Source organism: Ictidomys tridecemlineatus, chromosome 1 (assembly GCF_052094955.1).
Source record: "Ictidomys tridecemlineatus isolate mIctTri1 chromosome 1, mIctTri1.hap1, whole genome shotgun sequence".
In the NCBI taxonomy this organism is placed as follows: Eukaryota; Metazoa; Chordata; class Mammalia; order Rodentia; family Sciuridae; genus Ictidomys; species Ictidomys tridecemlineatus.
The window spans coordinates 60544197-60568314 of record NC_135477.1 but is presented as its reverse complement, the minus strand read 5'-3'; the positions used below and the strand labels follow the sequence as shown (position 1 = coordinate 60568314).

The window sequence follows — 24118 nt, the reverse complement described above, 5'->3', positions numbered from 1 at the left end:
GATACTAGATGCAGGGCCAACATCTTTCCTGAGAGCCACCACCTTGCTCCCGAGGCTCTGGATTTAGAAATCCAGACTTTGCTTTTTTCAACTCTATCCAATGAAACTCTGTAAACACGGGTTAATGATGGGGGAAAAACCTAATGGATTAGAAAGTTTTATTGCAAGGTTGCTCAAATTTTAAATCCTATTCAACTATTCAAATTTTAAATCCTATTCAACTATTCAAATTTTAAATCCTATTCAAACTTATATTTTTTGACTGGTTTGATTTACACAAATTGGAGTAAACTCAATTGATCAATTTGGATTTGCTCATTAATTGACCAAATCTACTTTGCTCTAAAACTCCTTAAAATGTATTTGAGAATAGAGTACTAAGATGCCTATCATGCAAACAGACTATGATCAGGACAGAGCCTGTTTAAGAAACTATACATACATACCAGATAAAGTCTAATGGGCTGTCATTAGCGTTTAAGACCCTCGCTTTAACAGAGAACCCAAACTTTGAACAAATTTCCTAAGAGTCCCAAACATTTTACAAAGAACACCATCTTTTTGTGGGACTCGAGGGAGTGGTCCACGCTAACAAATGACAGGTCTTTAATGGGACTTCCATAACAGTTTTGAACTCCCAGTATCTATCAATTTGCAGATTTTCACTGAGGAACATCTGGTAATAAAAGTCGAACTATCTTTGCTCTCTCACTTATTTCCTAGTTACTTGGGTGGAAGAGAAGTTTTCAGTGCTAAGAAAGTAAACTAAATTCCAGGGAGGAAGTGTAAGCAACATGGCAGTTTTTCCTCAGTACAAGCAATCCTTTCAAAACTCAAAGAATACATTGCATTTCCTCCTGCAGGACAAAAAAAAGGCAAAACAGTGTTTAAAAAAAAGCGGGGGAGGATTTCAGGTTAAGACAGGAGGGACTATACACAAATGAGTAAATACCACCCAAATAAAAATAAGAAAAATTTAAAAGCACATACTTTTTGAATCAGGAATTCCAACCTTAAATTATCCAATAGATAATACAAACCATCACTAAAGTTTATGTGCAAACTTTTTTTTTTAAAGAGGAATGATTTGAAAACAATAAAGGAAGAGTTAAATACAGCGCTTCCATTGTATGAAATATTTTACAGCAAGTCATTATACTAATATAGTTTATAATTGACACGACTTTTTTATTTCAAGAGAAAAAACAGAAAAGTAAACTATATTAATATAACGACCTGCTGTAAAAAAAAAAAAAAGAAAATAGGGCAGTTCCATGCCCACCATTAGGAATGAACTCATAAGATTTGTTCTCAATGGAGATAACACTATGTACAGTGTGCTACCATTTCTGGGCATCTCTTAAAAGGAAAATATAGGTACACTCTGTATTTGCATAAAATTAATCTAGAAAGACACGAAAATTCAAAAGAAAGCAGAAGTAGTGGTTACTTCTATGGACACAAACCAGGGTCAGGGATAAGAGATTTTCAGCTTTTATCTTAATATAGTCTGAATTCAAATTAAGTTCATTATCACTTAATTTCTTAAACCTACCTGTCCTAAAATATAAAACTATTTATGTTTTGCAATTTTAACATGGAGTCTGTGCATTATGAATTAATGAAGCATGAGTCTTGTGCTATCATTGCAAAGTGAGTAATAGCAGAGAAAGCTCAGCACTAGGGGTAGAGGTGAACAGTAAATAATAATAAACGATAGGATGGGGATGGGGTAAAGAAACAACCAAGGCCACATCCTGGGAAAAAATGCCCATGGGATACTCCTGCTTGTCTTCATCTTAAACTTGCCAATACACAAAGATCAGCTCTGGATAGGAAATATGAGAGTTGTACTTTTACAAAGTTCAATAAGCAAGTTCTGTTCTGACTCCTGATGCCCTCTGCAGAACCAAATCATGCCTTAATAACCTGATTCTTCTCCATTTACCTTCCCAGGTGACTGATCCACACATGAGAAATTTTTCCTACATCTGACCCCTGCCTAATTAAGACTAATAAGCAATCGTTCCTCCCTGCTTTCCTGAACCTCCTCTCTGACTCCAGCCTCTGGCTGACCTCATTTGCAGTTCCGGCTCATCCACCTTCCCTTCCAGGCTTCCTTTCCAACTCCAATGTAGATAGATAGCCCTGATCCAAAAAGTACTTGTGAGTCTTCTGGCTCCAATAAAGGAAGGTCTAGAGTCTGATTCACTCAAGGTGCAAGTTAAAAGGCTCCTCAACACATTAATAAGATGCCAGTAAATTCCACTGAGGACAGGTGAAGGGTCTAACACATAACTATCTAAGAATCTAATAGATGGGAGGAAAAAATGGGGAGGTGTTAGAGGGATGGTTCTTCTCTTTGTACAAAGTAAACACAAAATGGGCTATTTGCCTTTCAACTTAGGGCAGAGAATAAAAGTACGAAACAGGGGGAGGACGAGAGGAATGCATTTTGGAAGAATTTGTAGTCTATCTACAGGCTTTGCATCTTAATTCCTTCTTTAATGCCCAAGCCAAGTGTGGAAGTTTGCTTAACAAGTAGTGAATCTTTTTGCCCTATCTGGGTTTTAAAGCATGAAGACTATTGGCAAAAACATGTTCTAATGAAAAATTAAACAAGAAGTGATATTTTTGCAGGCTAAATTTATTCAAGTGAAGAAAGTTCTAGATTGGCATACTCCCTGGAAATTTAAAAATAATAATAATTTAAGCAGCACTGCTCCTTAAATTATCAGGTCTGATTCAAAATTTGGGACCGAGTCCTCTCAGATCTGGCCCCATCTACTTCCAGATCCTTCCTCAGGCCGCATCCTATGGCACTCCAAACACACTCAATTTTTAGTTCCTCACACTTGTCATGCTTCTGTCACTTTCAGGACTTGTGAATAGCCTGCCTGTTCTCTTGACCCAGAACATTCTTTACCAGTTCTTTGTGTGATTAACGTTTTGTTTAAATACACACAGATGATGGCAGTCTACGTGTCACTTCAAGGAAGCTTTCTCTGGCTGCCCCAAACTAGTTCAGTTCCCCTGGCCATATCCTCCTCTGAGAAACGCACATCTTTTGAAGCACTTTTCACAATTTTAATTCTGTAACTGTGAAATCAGTTGTTCGATGTCTGTCTTTCCCTGCTAAAACATCAGCTCTACAAAGAGGGGATCACCCTCAAACCTTACACAGTGTACTTGACCCACAGAAGAGCCTCAGTAAGATTTGTGAGACGAACAAAGATTAACCAAGAGGGAAGAAATTAAATTTAAGGTCCGCAGCTTTAAACTCACCTTTAAGCAGGGGAAATGGAAAGTAGCGCAGAGTAAAATAAAACCACCAGAGAGAGCAGAGAGGGAGCCTGAAACCGACCAGGTAGAGAAGTAATGCCAATTAAACTTGACTCTCTTTAAGAGGCTTCCGGTGGAAGAAAAAGGCTACAGTAATAGTCGGAATTCAAGAACTGATCAACTAGTCACAAGATTTATCCTAATTTAAGACCTTATATGTAATATAAAGTGCTACCATAGAAAAAGATAAGGGGAAAAAAAGATACTAGGAAAAGTATCTAATGTCAGCTACAAGTTCAAGTACTTTATAGCAGTAAAGGAAATGTAGCATCATTATTTCTGATTTCTTCTGAACCTCTCTGAATGGCATACAGTGCATTTAAAACAAAAACAATAGTAATCTGTCCTTTTTCAAAAAAGTAAAGTTTACCATAATATCTTAATAATATTTCCTATAGGTTATATATAACATTAAGAAAGCATAAAAGAAACTTCCTTTTGCAGGGTGGTTGGGGAACAAAAACTAAAAACACCAAAAGTCAAGCCAAAACATAAATGACAAATGGGAAAATTTTTTGCAAGTCAAAACTGGAATAAAGAGCACATCACTACAACATACAAAGAGCACTGTCTTCGCAAAAAAAAAAAAAAATAGATAAGAAAGATCAAGGTTTCAACGGACAAAGAAATGTAAACAGTTCCTACAAGCACAGAAAAAGGTTTCTCCAATCCCCTTGAGAGAAATGTAAATACTATACTACAATGCCATCTTTAATTTACCAGCAAAGTCCAAATTTGAGCAAACCCTCTGATAGCACAGTATCAAGCACCCCTCTCACAATCCACTAATAGAAATGTAAATTAGAACGTCACCAAGGAAAATGTCTATTCTAAGTACACATAAATAAAGCATTCGAGACACCAATGTCGCTTTCAGGAATTTACCCACAAAGGTATATCACAGAGTAAAGGAATTCCTCTGGAGTCAGTTTGTCTGGGTTTGAATTCTGGCTCTGCCACTTTCTATGGTATGACTTGGGTCAAGTCATTTAACCCTCTCTAAGCCTCAGTTTTCTTGTCTGTAAAATGGGAATCATACTGGCTTCTTTAGAGGACTGATAAGAGGATTTAATGATTCAATACCGTATAAGGAAATTAATTAAGAAAGTGGCTGGTACATATGTGCTAGGGACCTATCCCCTCAACCACATACTCAACCACATACTCAACCACATACAAAACGATCCATGCTCACAGTTAGTGCAAGAGTGTGAGGCCAAACCAGGAGCATTCTCCCACACCTGCAATCCCAGCAGCTCAGGAGGCGGAGGCAGGAGGTTCACAAGTTCAAAGCCAGCCTCAGCAACTTAGTCAGACCCTAAACATTTAGCAAGGCCCTATCTCAAAATAATAAATAATAAATATAAAATGTAATATAAAAATAATAAAACTGGGGATGTGGGTCAATGGTTAAGCATCCCTGGGTTCAATCCCTTCCTGGTATACACACACACACACACACACAAGAGTGTGAGGTCAAAGACTGAGAACACAAATACACAATGGTAAGAAAGAATTATACAATAAATTACCATGCAACTGGTAAAACTGTAAGAAAGGGGAGCAGAAAATACTCAAGGGAAAAATCTCCAAAATATAATTAAGTGGGGGGAGGGAGCACAGAACAGTACACACTTTGGAGAATACTATGTGATCTCTTTCCTGTTCAAAAATTTCAATTAAAAAAAAAAAAAGTTGGGGGCCACAGCTCAGTAGCTCAAGCCCAAAGACTGGGCTTGATCCCCAGCATCACAAAAAAGAATAAAAGATTATTTTTAAAGGGCAGCCTTATTTCAAGCCTCAGGAGCTATTAACACAAATATATGAACTAGAAGTTCCCAAATTTTATTGTTGGGTCAAAAGCAGTTGTGAAATTGCTTAGGAATTTGGGAATTCATTCCCCTTTGTTTCTAAGTGCTCCTCTATCAGCCCCCCCTTTTTTCCTTGTCTAACAAGGACCTAAAGAAAGAACCCTGGCCTTGGAGTAGTAGGCCATCTACCTTGAAATCCCACCTGTCATGTTTATCAACACTGTTCCCTGGCTGATCATTTCCTAACATTTCACCTGAGCCCTAGGGCCTTTGTTTTGACCATGAGCCTCTCACCACCTATCCCCCCAGACCTGCCATGAGACACAACTGAAATAATTACCACTCTCTAGACACCACCACACTACAGAATTGGGAGCTGGAGATTCTGGGCAAACACTGCTTGTTTTTCACTGCCCCTGAGACTTCTGTCTACACACACTGTCTACAGCATCCTGTCTTGTGCTATGGCACCTTGGTGGCTTCATACCTAACACCTCACCAGATTTTCTGAAAGCCACTGATGCTAGGTTAAGATTTTCCAGGGCATGATATCCCCAGGGTGTTCATCAGACATTTCTCAGCTAAAAGCTTTCAGGAGAGACCACATAAGATGTCTCATTTCAGACTTCCTTATAGCAGAGCCACAAATGCTAGGTTTCCTGCTCCGTGCACACAAGGTGGCAACTTGAAATGCATACTGCTATGTGCCATGGGGGCTGGGACACCAGCCTGCATAGCTCAATGAGAGCAGAATCAGCATGACTCGGGGGATTGCTACCAAGAAACAGGGCAGCAGGTAAAAGATCCCAAAGCCTGTGGTCAACAAGTGAAGGGGGAAAATCGAGTTAAGAACCAATAGCCTCAGGGCACAGAGGTAAAGACGTAAAGCAGAAGGGAAAAACAAGGATAATACATTTGAGCCTAGAAAAGCCTGTTTTTTTGGACTAGGGATTGAACTCAAGGCCTCATGCAAGCTAGGCAAGCACTCTACCCCTGAGCATCATCCCCAGCCCTTTTAAAATTTTTCGTTGGAGACAGGGTCTCACTAAGATGCTCAGATTGGCCTCAAACCTGCCATCTTCCTGCCTCAGTTCTGAGGAGCTGGAATTACAAGTGTGCACCAGCACATCCAGATTGCTGGTTCTCTCTCAAACACACATCTCCTAGGGGAAATACTGCCAATTTCTTTAGGTATAATAACAGTATAGCACATTATAAAGTCCTTATCAGAGATGCAAACTGACCTATTTACAGGTGAAACTATTTCAAGACTGATCAATTTAATACTTTTGTGTATGCTTGAAAATCTCCATAGTAAAAGAAAAAAAAATATGCAAAAGCCATTATCATCAGATATACAAATTTCATAGAAGGACAATGTGAGTAACATATTCTACAAGTCTGATCACACAACCAACATTCAGAGCTGGGAAACAAGGTCTCAACTTGGGCAGCCATTTCTCCTGCCAGGGCACCAGCATCCACATCAGAGTTGGGGTATCTATCATTGAACCCAGGAACCATGAGCTCATCACAAATGCAACTGTTCTTGGCCACAAGCTCCTTTTCAGTGTTGCTGGGGCATAACAAGCTGCTCACCATTGGTTAAATGGTACATAATCTGTATAAGCAGCAGCCGGCCTGGAAGATATCCAGGTGCAGAGCTTTCCACTAAGTATTCCCTGTGGAGACAATGCACATCAGCCACAAACGACAGCATGAATGTGTGAGAAAGCATTCTATCAGAAAGGCTTCTTCAGAAGAAGGGACAGGAAGGTCTCAAGTACCAATCCAGCCATTGAGAGCTGCAGAGGATGCTCCAGGTGGAGCCTGCTGGTCCAAGCACCTGCCTTTGTCCATGCTGTTGCTTCTCCCTGGACACCTTGTACTCACATCCTCTTGAGGGAATAAAAGTCTATGGGCCCTCCAATGTGTCATGTGTAAGACGTTCAAACTCTATCCAGGTCAAACAGTCAATCCATTTTCATTTCTTCCTTTGCCAGTCCTGTCTCTGCCTCCACTGGCTTTCTCCTAGTCTAAAAGGTAAGGGTGACCTCTCTCTCTGTGATCTACAGCTCCAAGTTCCTAAAGTCAGCTAACCTACAACTGGATTCAGCAATGAGAGGTACCGGCATGAAACTAGAAGGGAAAATTCAGGTTTGTGGCTCTTCATCTCCAGCTTGGAAATGCTGCCTGACCCAAGGCCCACTGTGGTTCTAGCTTTCTCTGAATGACAGAAGCTCATGGTCTCCAAGAACACCATCTCCCTCATCCTCCACAGGAGTGGGAGTAGTATCCTTCTACTGTACCCCAGGGCTATTCACTGCTACCTTCTGATGCCCACTTCTCAGCAACTCCACCACTGGAATAACCAATCCCCTGGCTACATTCTTATCCCTCGCTCTGATTTCTTTCTTCCCTGAGAATCTTGAATGATAAAATGACCATCTTCCTTCACCCAGTGTGGCCATGCTTTACCACCAGTCTCCTCAACAGCCCGAGACCCTTCACCACAATCACAAGACCTTCCTGCACTTCAAGACAGGCAGAGCGCACGGGTATTACTAGTACTTGCCTGGCTCCCAAAGGGTATCTCAAGCTTGACACTTAGTAGGTATCTGAAAACTGTTACATTAAATGAACTAGTAGACATTTCATAATCTATAAAAGTTAAAGGTGGACAAAAGAAGGGTACAATTTTGAAAATATGTTGAAGGGAGACAAGGATTCTTCTGAGGAGAAAATGACAAGGATTCACCATCCAAAAATTAGGCAGCTCCCTGAACTATAGGGCAAAGAAATTGAATTATTAACTTCTTTAAAAAAAACAAACAAAAGTGTTATACTGGGAACTCCTTCAAGGAATTCATGGACCCTCACAGTTGCAAGTGGTCACAGAAACAGAAATACAGAACATAGGCTCAGAGCCATGCTGCCCAACCCTGGGCCCACGACCTACCAGCTGAATGACCCTGGCAAATTAACTTCTCTGTACTTCTTGTCTATAAAGATGCAATAACTGTGCCACACAGTTTTGTTTCAAAGGCTAATAACTCAAGCTTGTGTACTTGACTTCATTAGTCATTATCTGTGGCATATGCCAGGGGTCTCAAAATCGATGGTCATCAGAGCAAAGTAAAAAAAGTCTATGGAGCTACGAGGTAAAAGCAGCAGACAGAAGTGAGACCTGCATCAGAGTAGAGTGCCTGCCTTGCCAAGACACAGTGTCTCACGGGTCTTTCAGAACTTGAGAGCCAAGCTGGGCACGGTGGAGCACACCTGTAATCCCAGCGGCTCGGGACACTGGGGCAGGAAGATGGCAAGGTCAAGACCATCCTCAGGAACTTAGCAAGAGCCTGCCTCAAAAAATTAAAGGAACAGGAAATGTGGCTCAATGGTTAAGGGGCCCTTGTTAAATCCCAGTACCCCAAAAAAGAACAAGAGCCAAACCATTCACCTCGGCTGAACATTGGCACCAGAAGCAAACTCCAAATCCTAAGCAAACCTTCTCAGTAAACAGGGAGCAAAATGAGGTCCCAAAAGGCTACCTGACTGATGCCTGGTCCTGCAGACAGTGAAGATGCCAAGAGGCCTAATTTTCCCTGTATCATCACAGGCCTAGGAGGAAAGGAGAAATGAAACAAGGCAGTTGGTAGCATGTGGCCAAGGACAGGGAGAACCCTGAGATCTCCAGTCAAAGACTCTGCAGATAGGGAGATAAGGAAGTTGGCAGTGGAAGGGCAGAAGGAAAAGCCAACTGCGAGCAGCTAAGAGCAGGTAACATCCTGCAAAGACTCAAGAGCCCACTAAGGAGAAGGATGCTGGCATCTTCCAAGGCATCAATCTAGGGAGGAAAAGGAAGAAAAAAGGCCAGGAAGCAAATTCATAATCTTAAATAAAGAGGAAAAGGGAAGTTCCATGCTGAACATGTCCTGGGGGCTTTCACTGAGTAATGTCATTTAAGCCACAAAACCAGAGAACTTAGATAAAATGATCCCGTTTTATAGAAAAAAAGCAAGGTAGCTTAGAGGCCAACTCAGCTACCCCAGGATCAGCTACGAAGGAACAGAATTGTGATACATAGCTCAAGTCTTCCAGGGTTTCAGACTTCTAGAAAAATACTGGATTAAATTTAAATTTCAGATAAATGACAAATAATTGTTAAATATATGTAAATTCCAGGCAATATTTGGGACTTACATATGTTTAAAAAACGTTTTTATAAAAACAGCTGTGCATTCTGTTTTTATTTGCTAACTGTGGCAACTTTGATTTCCAAGTCTTTCCCCATTATACCAAGCTCTCCCCCACCCCCCGAAGAACCCTAGGGTGGAAAATGAAGAAAACTGAAGAGAGAGATAATCCACACAGATGGCCTAATAGGAGATGCTAATTGGTAACACATTAAATTAAAAGCAGAAAGCAGTGGAATCTACAGGGGACTTTGATACCTCGAAAAAGAGTACACCATACTATGGAAAGCAATAAAACCTACTGGCTTCCATTGTGGGCTAACAAGGGATTCCCAATTCCCTTTCCACATCACCCAGCAGGTGATGATCACCCACAAGCAGTGTGGAAGAGAGGAAGACAGCGAGCCAAGGCTCCAGTCTTGGCGAAAGCCCTGCACTCCTGGCAGATACACAACAGCAAAAGCGGTGAGGGCATGCCTGGGTTCACCATGGCTAACATCCTGTCCCTGCAGTGCCAGCTGAGTCCTTGAACCAGACAAAGTAGACTCCTTGCCCTCTCTTGCCATTCTCAACGCCTTTACATCAGCCCAATAAAATCAAATTCATGTCTTGGTACAAAGCAATTTCAACCTTAAAAAGTCCCCGGGGCTACCAATACTACTGCTAGAGCAATCCAGAGGCAACAGAAAGAAAACAAGTCATCTGAGGAGTTCCCTGCAAACAGGGATATCACTGCCTCCGGCAGACAGGGCTCTGGCTCGAAACCTTGCATGTCCTTCCACCCTTTTAGGTACTGCAAGCCTGCAAAGTCAGTCAGTTTCAAAGATATTCATGTTTTGGTTTCTGTTCTTTAAACCAGCAGCTAAGCAGAAGTTGCACTAGGGCGTTGCCCATCAAAGTCCACCTTCTGGTATCTATACCCTCACAAACAGGGTCAAAAGCCAGATGTCAGAGAAGCTGGCTTCAATAGTCTTCTGTCTACCCACAGTACTAACCCCAGGAAAATGGGGCAAAGGTACATATTGGCTCCTTTTTCAAGAAAGGATGCAAAAAGCCCTACAACTGACCTACAAGGAAAAAAAAAAAAAAAAACCTTTTAGGAAGTATGTGCTTCCTACAGTTCTGTTACCTTAACAAGGCCACATGGGCTACTTTAATCCTGACTCACCACACCTTGGGAAATGAGGTGCATTCCCCAGCAATCCTAAGTGCCAGAGAAATGCAGACTTTAAGAAGCCAGGCTGTGGCATTCACCACTCCTAGGTCCACAGGCATCTTAGTGCTGTCTCAACCCTCCTCTTCCAGCTTTCAGGAGATTATTTTTCCACCATCATCGTATAGGAGTATCTGGAACAGAGCTAATTTTGAAATGTACTTTGGGCAACAACAGTGTGAAGATGGGTTGGATACCAATAATCTTTAATATCATTTTCTCCAGGAATAATTCACAAATCAAGAAAAAGCTTTTATGTATACCATCTCATTTGGAGCTCAAAATAGCTGTGTGGTATAAGACACGTATCAACCCCACAGACTATTTTAAACCAAGACCCCAAAACTCTTAAAATATTAAGGCGGCTAGAACCCTCAGTTGCCTAGAACCTCAAGTTCCCTAGGGCTTATACATCCTCCAGTGTGCCACATTCCTATCATACTGTCCCACTGCCCAGTGACCAACACTCGGGAAGGGAGAGGGCCACCCAGGAAAGACACTAAAAATAAAAACAGCTTTACAAGGTGCTCATAATACTGTACAGTGATTTTAAAAAAAAAAAATCCTAGGCTATATGTCACAATATGGATGCTGAATATTAGTAAATGAATAGCAATAAATCAAAGACGCTAGACACACAAAATACTCTGCACAGTTCCAATTATACAAGTTCAAACACAAACAAAATGTCTATATATTGAAAGGAGTTAGAGTGAATTTGGGGGAAGTACTGAGAACACATGGAAGTCTCAGGAATGCTGTATTCTTAAAAAGATAAAGTAGCATATATCCTGAGTAGGTTAGTAGTTAGGCAGTGCTTAAATCAGGGAATTCATTTTTTTTTTAAATTCACTGAGCACTATCTAATAAATCTGTATGTTCCAAGGTACACACCTATAATCCCAGCAACTCAGGAGGCTGAGGCAGGAGTATTACAAGTTTGATGACAGCCTGACCAACTCAGCAAGACCCTATCTTAAAATAAAAAACAAAAAGGGCTGGGGATGTAGCTGAGAGGTAGAGATCCCATGGGTGCAATCCCCAATCCTGCAAAAACAAAAAAATTAAAATTCATACAAAAAAAAAAAAAAACGTTTGCAAAGAGTAAATGTAGGCCCTCCCAAAATAAATTTCACAGACTTTATTGAACCACTACTGTGTTGAGACTGTGGAAAAATACAAGTGATCTTTCAAACAGCAGAGACTTTCTTTATGTAGTAGTCACCACTGAGGTGTGATCAGACTGTATTCAAGTCTCTGTTCGACCACTTACTGCGATCTTGAGATGTTGCCGAGACTCCTTGTACCTCATTTCTTCACCTGTGACAGGAAGCTCACAAAGGATTGTTTAAAGAATTAAATCAGTTCCAAACAAAAGGCTGAGAACTGTACCAAGCAAATGCTTGGAAAGTAAGGTTGCAATATGTAACTATTGTTACCATGGAATAAGACCCATCATCTTACAGATGAGACACAACAAATAACTGTCTTCAAATAATTCAGAAGGAAAACAAATGTCTGTACTAAGCAGCCAGAGTAGATTTCTAAATAACAGATATGCTCCTACTGGTCCCTGCCCTTCTTCCTCTCTAGCCTTAAGCAATAAACCAGAAGCAGAATCCACCCAAATGTGTCCACCTGGACACCACCCTCCCTCCATGCTTCATTTTTCTCTGGATAATTAGGTTCTGCCAGTCACCACTCACCCTCCCCCACCACTGATCCCCCACCTTCTTCTGGATTAACTTCAACTTATTCTTTAGATCTTGGCAAAAAAAAAAAAAAATTAAATTAAAGAAAATTCCCTCTTTTCAGAGCAAGCCCTCTGTCTATGATCCCACTCCTGGATTGAGTCAAGGCCCTCCACCAATTGACCCAGTACAATCTCATCCTAGTTGGTACATAATGGACATAGTACCTGGCATACAGTAGGTTCTCACTTTGTTAAAAAATTCCACTTGTGCTGTGCTAACTGGACCATTTTTAAGTAGCAGCTATAATATAAACACAAAGGAAGAGACTGATACCTGACTGGGACGAGGGAAGGCAAGAGCCAGACGGTTACACTACAGAGGTAGCAATATACTGAGGTATGTAGGAGAGGGCAGGTGGAAGTAGGAAAACTATAGCCCAAGAGCAATAGAGACAGAAAGGGGAGCAGATCATCCCCCAAACTGGCTGCTGCTTTTGCAAGATAGGGCGCTGGCTACCCTGGCAATACTCCCTCAGGCCCAGCATCCTGGGGATTTGCTGTGGTAATGGGGTAACCCTGAGTATCCTCACTAAGGAAGAGAACTGTGTAGAAACCTCTAGGAGGAAAATGCCTACACCCAGATGAAGAGAAAACAGTCCCTAATTTATATCCCAACTTCCTCCTACAGGCTGTGCTTCCTTGTCCTTAAGCTCTAAAGCCAGAATTAGGCTCAAATCCCAGCCCCACCTGATAACCTCAGACAAATTATGCAACCTCTCTGAGCTAAATTTGCAAGATTATAGCACTGGGTAACAGTAGTACTGATCACATAGGCTTGGGGTGAGAATTAAAAGCGAAGATGCCTGCAAACCTCTTCCAAAAGTGTATGCCCCAGAGTGAGCACTGGCTAAACATTAGCTGTGACAGCAACACAGAAAACTTGGAAGGGGGACAATGCTGGTGATAAAAAGTCTTCAAGCTTTTTTGTTCCTCCAAGCTTTGTTAAATTATGGTTCATTCAAAATGCTGCCAATGCTAGGGAAAGTGCTGAACGCCTGGAACACTTTTCAGAAAAAAAAAATAAAAAGCCACAGTCATCCTTGAGGTGTCAGGTGTTAGGACAAAGTCCCTGCTCCTGGAGGACAAGCCCTCACTGTAGGTTATTCCCTCATCCAGCACTGTTCAAATCTGGGTGATCATGCTCAAAACAAATGAGGGCATCAGGTGGCACGCCCAGGGCTGGGGTACCATCCGTGTTAGTTACATGACAGAGGAACTAGATGCTGGACAGCCAATGGGGCAATAAAAACTTAAGCTGGAACAAGATTTATCAACAGCATTTTTATGGAGACACATTAGGTCCCCAATTATAACTTGAATTCTAGGACAATACGAAACAGCTGCTTTTGTAGACCAGAGAAATTTTTTCCTTTAAAAAATAAAAAAATAAAAATAAAAACAGTAGGCATAGAGGTTACAAGAAGGGGAAATGGGGAGTGACTGTTTAATGGGTAGAGTTTCTGTCTAGAAATGATTTTTAAAAATTCAGAAATGGGCAATGGTTATAAAGCCTGGCACGTACTTAACGTCACGGAATAGCACACCTCAAAAATGGCTAAAAAGTGTTCAGCTTTTTCACTGCTGTAACCAAAGGACCTGACAGGGACAATTAGAGGAGGAAGTTTATTTGGGGGCTCACGGTTTCAGAGGTTTTGGTCCACCCACAGATGGCCAACTCCATTCCTTGGAGCCTGAGATAAGGCAGAACATTGTGGAAGAGTGTGGCAGAGAAAGTGACTCAAGATATCACACCAGGAAGCAGAGAGAGAGATTCTCCTCACCAAGGACAAAATATAAACCCCAAAGGCACACCCCAAAGGATCCACTGCCTTCAGCTACACCTTACCTGCCTACAATTACCACCAAGTTCATCCCTCTCAGGGGATTAATGCACTGATTAAGTTAAGACTCTCATAACCCAATCATTTCACCTCTGAACTTTTCATGCACTGTCTTATACGTGAGCTTTTGGGGGACACCAAATATCTAAACCTTAGCAAAAAGATACATTATTTGTTATATATGTTTTACTACAACAAAGAATTTGCAAGGAAAAACAGATCATCGGCCCTCTTTAGGTACCCCAGGTTATCTCTCCGGAATAAACACCATGCATTCAAGGTTCACAATGGTCAACAGTTACTATACTTTCCCAAAGACACTGCTCCTTACCAGGTGGTGATGGGACCCTGAAAAAGTCCAACTGTCTACTTTATGGATTATATAATTAAAACTGTATTCTTTGGGGTAACAAAGATATTAAAATGATTTAGCCTTTATCCCCCCTTCCCTCAAAGTTCACTTTCTCTATAATCTGGAGCCTCTAAATGAAGTAGGCATACAATGTTTTGACTCAGCAAATATCTGTTTGGATAAATTAAGGCCTGTCAAGTGAAGAACCCTTCTCTCCTCCTCCTCCCACCAAAAAAAAAAAAAACTCTAAACAGAATGAAAATATTACCATGTGACTTAGTTGATCAGGACTATTGAAAAAAATCACCACTGATGTGAAAATAATTTCATAAATTGAAGAATTATCTATATTAAACACAAAGTGTAATTATTCTCTCAATCCATTCCTTTTAGCAGTTCTAATGCAATCTCACAAGGCAGACAGCACAAAAGGTTCAAACTGTTCCCTTCTGAAAGCAACACATGAAGTATTTCATCCAGGTAACTAAATTTCGAAGAATTTTCTTTAGTTCGCCCATAACACATGCTGTTTTCATTCTTTCATTTCCTCTTTCCTTCTATGGAAAAATTTTTTGAATGTTGACCTATGTCGGGCTTATCATCCCACCTCTGCTCCTCGGCAGAGCAGCCTCAATTGATCCTCAGTACCCGGAGATGCCCTGGTGGGTATTAAGCAGATCACTCTGGACACACACCTGGCACCGCCTGAGGCTGGATTGATCTGGAACAGATGCATGGAAGATTAGCCCATCAATCAGCACTGCTTTTTTAACAAGTTGGAATTCAAAACTGCCCATAAAATAGTTCTGATTTTGCCATAAGAAGTCTTTGCTTTGAGTTTCAGGTTAAAAACGTAGGAAATTGGATCTCTCCAACAATACTCCATGGAAGATACATGGGTGGGCCCCAGAGTATAACAGGAATAGAGGGAATAAACACCTAGATAATTTCAGTTTAACTGACAGATGCAAATTATAAAATTACAACATCAATGGCATTTCTTTTCAATCATTACCACATAAAAGCAAAAATTAAAAGCAAACAAAGAGCCTCCCTATACCACCTCAGCCTAAACTGAGCAACAACAGCTCTCCCCATCACTGCCTTACAAAACAAACAAGCTAATTAAACTGTGTGTGAATCTGACACTTTTTTTTCCTTAAAGGTATTCACAGAGGTGGATAAACCTCATTTTGGAAGGGCAAAAAGTTAGAACTGCCCTTCTTCACAATTCCTGCAGGAGTTGGTCTTAACTGCCTTTCTTGTTGGCATAGGCCTGGTGATTTTCAACCTTCCTGGATGGAGAGAAAAGGACTGTTGGACACTAAATGGCCTGTACACCTGACAAGGGCCAAGCTGAATGAAAGTCAGGTGTGATCCTTGCAGGCTGCGGGAGGAGCCCTGACCTTCCTTTGGCTGTTTCTGAGCATCTGGCACACAGTAGGTCATGCATAAGCACTTGAAAGCTGAATACTGCCTATTTAAGGTTTTTATTTATTATATATCATTTTCTGCCTTTACCGAAGAAGCAAAGATGCAGGGAGTTGGGGGGAATCACAGAAAATTTCCCAGAATTAAATAAACTAGTATCAAAATGAATTTCAAAAACTAAATTGTACTCCACGCATCAGATCTTGAGACAAAAGGAGGATTAATTCTTAACCATCAATCGCACTGTTAAACCCCCCCACTTTTGTATGCATTCTAAAAGAGAACTTAAACAAAATGATGTTTGCAATTTACTGGTATGAGGGTTGATATAAACTTCACAACTGTGGATCTGACAGCCATAAAAGAAAAAATGACATTGACAGTCTTGGGGAAGTAGGAAGAGTGTGCAAGTTCACACTACTCCAAGATCCTGATGATTAGAAATAGTTTCCAGAGCATTAGTTTCTCTGTCAAGAAAATTGCAACCACCAACAAGCAGGAACATACTGAACCTATAAGCATTTACTTTGCTAGCTTTGACAATAATTCAATATGTCTAAAAGCAACCACACTGTGATTGAAAACAAAAAGCAACACCTACCCACAGAGGAAAAAAATTACACAGAGGGTACAAGAAAGATTACTGTAACTCCTTGCTCAGCCTTGCTGCAGTTTAAAAGGAAGGATTAGCATTTCTAGGCATAAACTCAATTATCTCTGCAAGTCAAGATTTAAAAGGAGGGGGGATGACCCACAGAGAACATAAATACACAGTTGTATCAACACCCCACCTCCACTCTACAAGTCACATGTGGACATCTACAAGAGCTCAGGTCTCTGGATCCTGTTTTCAGACACTTCCCCAACCAGAGATTCAGGTCACCTTGTACTTGCAATGATGCATCTGCCTATGCTGGTCCACAGTTATTTCGCAGGGGTGGCTATGGAACATTTCAACATTAAAAAAAAAAAAAAGTCATAGGAAACTCCTGGAATGATCTGTACATCATCAAAATCAAGGCAGCAAATCTGAACATGAACACTTCCAACAGGGCTACTTTTTTTCCCTAAGCTTTGTGACAAAAAGCCTTGGGAGGGTGAACCTGAAGACACTTTGTCCCCTCTTTCAGATGAAATGTAACAGGAATATCCAGGTATATGCTACAAGGTAGCCCACGATATGGCCTACAAAATCACCCATGGCTAGAAGGCAAGGGCTGAGGACACACACTGATTGCAGTAGTCCCCAACATATACAGTGTATCCATTCATCCATCCAGTATTTACCCATCAATAGTAAACATGGTATTTGTTGTTAAGGCAAGAGAGTGGCTTCATGAACACAAGGTACAAGTGAGAGTATTAGCATACTCACCCCAAAAGGAAGAAGGAAAAAAAAAAAAAAAAATCACACACACCCCAATGCCTTTGGAACCAACTCAACAACCCTCTGAGTATCTCCCACCTGCTAGGTACTAAGGAATCTGATGAGGGAAGCAAATTCTATCCCCAAAGCAACTTCCACATCTACTGATGAAGATCTGCATGGTAGTGGGTAAGTGACAGGTTCTATGGGCCTGCCTTAGAAGGCACAGAAGCCCCAGTGTGGCTGACAAAGTGGTAGTGCCAAGGCAACTGTGTAGGAGAGGTAGCACAATCTATTTCAACGTATAAGATACAGGAAAGGGAGGAGTAGGCAAGAGCATTTTTAAGGGCAGGAGTACATCCCTAAAGAGCCAAGGAAAAATGAAATTCTGGGAACTAGTAGTTTAAACACGTGAGAGCTTTGAGATCGCTTTTGGGCTAAATGCATGGGAAAGATGTGGCTGTGAAGCGAACAGCAAGCAGGGGTTAATCATGCAGAGCCTGATAAAGCACTAAGAAATTTACCCAATTCCAGTGGGCAATGGGGAGCCATTCAAAGTTTTTAAGCTTCGGATGTTTTGCTTCAGATCAGTCTCCCTGGTTTTGAACAACACTCTCCATGAACCAGATATTGTGGATTTGCTAGCTATTTCTCATTTCCAGCAAATAAACAAGAGAAGCACTATAAAAGCCCATCATAACCTCCTTAATTTAAAAAAGCAAAAAACTCTAAAGCCTTAAATTCAACGAGATTACGGGAAATACAGAAGATGCCTACAAATGTGAGAAACTATAGACAAAACACATGAGAATAGCCTCTTTAACATGACTTGTGTACAGCAGACCTGTGAGGTCATATTTTCCTCAAAGTTGTGTCCAAAGCTGGGTGTTTCCATAAGAATCTGAGAGATTTTTTTTTTCTTCTATGAAGGAAAAAAAGACACCACGCCTCTGTATAAGAGCAATGTCAATCGAATGGCTTCCAAGAGTCTGCCAAAATGAAGACTTAAAAATGGAAAATAACACATTAGGCTTCCAGAGTAAATAATCTAAAATGCACACTAACTATAGGATGCCATTTACTGATTAAAGAAACCATTTCACTATTGATGTTTAAAATGGGTTTTCTAATCATGACATACCAACATGTTTTTCTACTATCACTTCAAAACAGTTGCATTTCTATATTTCCCTAAACTCTTATAATGAAGAATTTTATAATGAGAAAGACACCCAAACACTAGCAATTTATTATGGGCCTTTATTTCCAAAACCAACACAGGCTGAAGGTCTGAACCTGCCTGGAAAAGGTACTCACTCTAGGGAACCAGCTGAACCCTGCTCACACACCTAGAATAGCAGCAGCTAGCTGAGAACTCTGCAGCCTTTCAATTATTGCTCACAGAATTACTGCCCACCACTGTATTTGCTCACCTTCCCAGAGATCATCACCACCACAACCACCCTTTTTTTTTTGGGGGGGGGGGTACTAGGAATTGAACCCAGGGGTGCTTTACCACTGAGCTACAGCCCCAGCCCTTTCTATTTTTTTGAGACAGGATCTCACTAAATTGCTGAAGCTGACCTTGAACTTGCATCTTCCTGCCTCAGCCTCCAAGGACTCTGGAACTACAAACAAGCATGCATCACCCCACCTAGCCCTTGACTGCATTATTTGCAGTGAAGCAGGTATGCAAGATAATATTCTCATCCACAGGATATGCCAGACAGATTTGGCCTAACACATAAAAGCTACTCAAAAGGGTGACTAAGCATTTGTTTTCTGTTTATTTCTGCCACTCTTAAAAAAAATATATAATCTAAAATCAGTAGCCTGGTTTCACTGCTGATTTAATGGGTAAAATTGGATAATCACTCAAAACAATCTATTCTACATCTAAGCGTCCCCCCAAAATGCACTAGAGGCAAGCAAGCTCTAACTTCCAGATGCACCAGGCACTTATAGTCATGGATAAAAGGCTTTTTACAGTTGATTCTTCCCCACAATGTTTACCTCTTTGATACAGATGCTAAGAACATAAATCCATAAAACCAGTCCTTTATGTGCCAGAAGAGACAGACAGACCATTGGTTAGAGATTCTTTTAGTCTTTGGACTTGGATGAGAAAAAGTAGAAATACTACTACATACCCATTACAGATGGCCAAAATCCAGAACACTGACACCACCCAATGTTGGTGAGGATATGAAAGCAATTCTCATTCACTGCCACTGGGAATACAAAATGGTTTAGCCAGTACAGAAGACAGTCTAGCGATTTCTTACAAAACTGAACATACTCTTATCATATAATCCAACACCAATGCTCCTACATGGTTATCCAAATAAGCTGAAATCTTTTGTTCAAACAAAAATGTGCAGCTGAATATCTACAACAGTTTTATTCATAACTGCCAAAACTGACAGGCATCTATAATCCTACTGAGGAGGCTGAAGCAGGACAGTGGGTTTGAGGTTAGCCTAAGCAACTCAGCAAGACCTCACCTCAAAATATATATATGTAATATATTTTAGATTTATAACATATATATATATATGTTACATATATATTGTCATAACTTGAAAGCGACCAAGATGTCTTTCAGTAGACTGAATGTAACCATTTGTTATCCATCTAACAATGAAATGTTATTTAGCACTAAAAAATAATTAAGGCATGTGGGGGTGCAGACAGAGGAATCTAAAATACATATTATTAAGTCAAAGCCACCAATCTGAAAAGGCTGTATATTACATGATTCCAACTCTATGATGTACTAGGAAAGTCAAAACTTCGGAGAGAGCAGAAAGATCAGTGGTTGCCAGGGGAGGAAGGAATGAATAGGCAGAGTACAGAAGATTAGTAGGGCAGTGAAACTATTCTGTGTGGTATTATAATGGTGGATACATGTCATTATACATTTGTTCAACCCCACAAAATAGACAATTCCAACAGTCAAACCAAAATGTGAACCACAGAGTTTGGAATGATAATGATATATCAATGTAGGATCATGAATTTTAATAAATGCACCACTCTGGTGCAGGATGCTGATGGTGAGGAGGCTATGCCTGTGGGGGGGCCAGGAGTATGTGGGAAATCTCTGTAGCTTATGCTCAATTTTACTGTGACCCTAAACCTACTCTTAAAAAAAAAAAAAAAAAAAAAAGGACTATTTTAAAAAGTAGAGGAGGTGTCTCTCTCTTCTCCGGAGTGTGGTGAAAGGCAACATGCCTTCCTGAACATGCTCAAGGAAAAGCAAAGATAGCTATAATCACCTTTAGAGCTCATCATTCTGAAAGTTAATATCATAATTAGAGGAACTAATAAGAGCCAGGAAGACCAGTAATAGGATTATGGTACCACCTTCCCCTCAATTAACTAAAATAGAGAAAACAGCAAGGTCTGTACTTCACTGAAAATCTAGGCCTTGTCACAAACTTCCCAAGCAGCTACTAGCAAGGGCAATGCTTAAGTCAGACGTGTCCTGAATTGTACAGCTTAACCTTGCCATAAACTATGGCACAGTGTTATTCAATGGGTCCTCAAAATCCAGGACCCATTTCAGAGAGTCATAAATATCTCCTCCAAAATTCCTAACTGAGCAGTAGAACCCACTCCAACACAACTGGGATTCTAGGTGGGTTAACAAAATCTTCCAAAATTTGATGGCATCTCTTTTCTACATTTGTCATTTAGCTCCTTAGTTAGGAGTTATGCCAAGTACTAGGGAACCAGGTAAACCACAAGCAATTTTATCTCCCTCAACATATTAGAGATTAAAGAAGAACTGAGAAGTTTCTGGTACTTACAGACTGTCATGTGGAACACTTTACAAACTTTACTCAGTAACGCCACAGAACACTTCAAGTATCTTTGGTTGGATGTCAGTTTTAGTTGAGGTTAAGTGCTAAGAAATAAAGCCACCATCTTACACATTCTTCCCACCAAGTATTCAGAAGGCCTCTGATCTTACATACCAGGAATGAACATGTTTGTCCCTGCAAAGCCAACATGTTTGTGTACTATGTACAGACCTACTTATAACATGGTCAAAGTATCAAACAGATAACCCTTTCATAGTCTCTCCAGCCCCCAATCCTTCCCTCCCAAACAAACAAAACACCCTGAATTGCTCAGTGTATGCAAGAGGCTAAAGATTCTTTCCCATGTTAAGTTTACTACTTTCCATGGTTTACAATCTCCCAGAGACTAACATTCTCATTTACTCACTCAAACCTTAAATAAATGGCCTTCACCAAGATCCCACTCTTCTCAAACCCCACTCAGCAGTCACTCTTGGCCAAGAAAGCTGGAGGCTTGGAAGTGACTGCCTCTGCAAATTCCTCCCCCTTTCTACCAAAAGGGCACTTCAAGAACTTTACAGTCTGGAGATGCATGAATGTTGATCCAATTTCATTCACCAGGACTGGATTTGAGCATGCAAAGTGTCTTTCTATAATCAATTGCTATTTAGGTTGCCAATCACACTGAAACTCTGGTGGAAACCTGCTATCTACACAAATCAAGAATGCCATCTAGTTTTCTATGAGCCAGCATTGGGGAAACACACACACACACACTCACACTCACTTCTCCACGGAAGACGCCTTCCTGGCATAGGGGCATCCTAAATTTGTCCCATTTCATTTCCAGGGTGTGATGGGATTTTTGACCCATCCCCAAATTCATGCCTCCCTCTCTCTCAATCTGAGGATTCAATCTAATCAGCCACTGTACAGCAGCTCTGGCAATTTATCCCCTTAATTTCTTGACATTTTCTTCTCTGCTCTTGGCTGGGAAACTGTTTTGATCTGAATAGGGTTGTCTGTGCGGGGATTCTGCATGTTAATGATGTGGAGCTGGCAGGGATGTTAGGTGAGAGCACACAGTGTACTTTTTCCAGTTACGTTTCGCCTCATCGCCCCTATAGGGGCCTTTCTAAACGCCTACCACATCAGAACAGAGACCTACAGACCTAACCCTACCCTCTTCTGGGGGTTTTCAGGTGTCAGATAGAAACAGAACAGACGACCTGTTCTCCTGTCAAATATCTAGTCTCAGAAACAAGATACTCCTAGCCACTCCGCCACCACTGAAGAAAACATACCTATATCTTGCTCACAGTAGCTACCCTTTACCTTGGTTTCAGCCTCAACCCAATCCCAGCCAGTGAGATGCTGCTCTCTCCTGGCTATATACTGCCCATTCCCCAACCATAGGGAAGAGCTTCCAACCGAGGTGGGAGCAGTAGCTGTGGCACCCGCCCTTCCCTCTCAATCCTGGCCAGAAAACTCCACTTCCCGGATTCCCGGCCACTCTCTCCCGCCCCCTCCCCAGGCGATCCAGCTAGCGCGGTCCTGATGCCAGCTGGGTGCCCAGCCCAGCTGCGCACCGCCCCCCACAACAAGCCAAGCCCCTAGAACAGAGCTCAGCTTCCTCCCTCTCCCGCAACTCGGGTTCCCCACAGTATGGACTCAACGCTCAGGCACAAGAAGACTGAAAAAGTCCCACCCCGCCCCCAGCCCAGCCACGCCACCAGGATTCAGCCCTGCCCCGAAGGGGCCTCCTCCCAGGGGCGAAAAGGGACCTGAGTGATTGCCTCATTAGTCTTCTCCCGCACCCCACGAGTGTCCTGGTCCCCCGAGGAGGACAGATCCATGGGGTCCCAAAGGGTGACCTCCCTCTCCCCCGGAGACCGGTAGGTCTCCGCAAGCAATGTGCTCGCCGCGGGTCCCTAGGAATCTGGGGGGGCCCGAAAGCTGCCCAGGTCTGGGTGCAGTCCCTCCCGAGGGCGGGCGGAGGTCGGCGATGCGGCGCGCCCCCGGGGAGCACTCACGATGGTCACGCTGGCTTTGCGCAGGTCTCGGTTCTCCTCCTGCAGCGCCTTGCACTTCAGTTTGTAGGTCTCCAGCTCGATCTTCAGCACCTTATTCTCCTGCTGCAGCGAGGCCAGGCGGTTGGTGAGCTCCTCCAGGCGGAACGGCGAGATGACAATGCCCCCCGACTTCCCACCGCTGCCGCCTCCCCCGCCGCCACCTCCGCCGCCGCCGCCCGAGGTCGACGAGCAGGACGACTGCATGGCGGCCAAGCTGCTGCTGTTGCCCCCCGCCCCGTCCGTGTCGCTCTCGCTGGCGCTGTCCGCCATGGCCGCCGCGAGCTGGGGAAAGGAGGTGGAGGAGGAGCAGGGAGGCGGCGGCGGCGAAGGCTGGGCTGCGAATGAGTGGGCGCCGGGCAAGCACAGGGGAGCGCCGAGCTGGGCGCCTGGCACCAGGGCGCAGACTCCGAGCGGCGGCGAGAGAAAGAGAGGGAGCTTCCCGCTGCCAAGGGACCTCCTCTGCCAGAGAACAGAGACCCCGCCCGGGCTCGGGCAGTATTGCACTAAGGCTCGCTCCAGCCGGGCCAGGCGCGCTCGCTAGGCCGCCTTGCAAAGCTTGCCAAAAGCTCGGAGACCCGCCCGCCGCCGCCTGGCGACAGCCGCGGTTTGGAAACGCGCGGGCAATGCGGGTGCGGGAGAACTAGGCCTGCTCCGCACCGCCAGCTAGCCGGCAGCACGTGTTCCGAGAGTGGGCCTCCGAGCCCCCTACCCCAAGCACACAGCTGCCCAGCCTCTTCCGGGCTCGCGCCCTCTCCGGGATCAAAAAAAAAAAAAAAAAAAAAAGGCTCCACCAACCCCACAGGTGCTGGGGACACGTGGAAAGGTCAACCTGGCTCCCGCATCCAGCCCCCACCGTATGGTGGCCCCATCTTCCGCCGACTGTGTGCGCGCGTGTCTCCCTCTGTCTGTTTCACCCATACACGCAGTTTTATCTTAAC

At 42.6% G+C, this 24118-nt stretch overlaps 1 protein-coding gene across 1 annotated transcript in view; it reads right to left on the bottom strand.

Moving 5' to 3' along the window:
* Positions 1 to 23704, bottom strand: part of Ccdc6 (coiled-coil domain containing 6) — a 112741-nt gene extending 89037 nt beyond the window's left edge. Inside the window, exon 1 of the mRNA XM_005334318.4 lies at positions 23142 to 23704. Coding sequence (XP_005334375.1) covers positions 23142 to 23450 — 309 coding nt within the window. The 5' untranslated portion in view covers positions 23451 to 23704. The remainder of the gene's footprint in view (positions 1 to 23141) is intronic.
* Between the last annotated feature and the right edge of the window lie 414 nt (positions 23705 to 24118).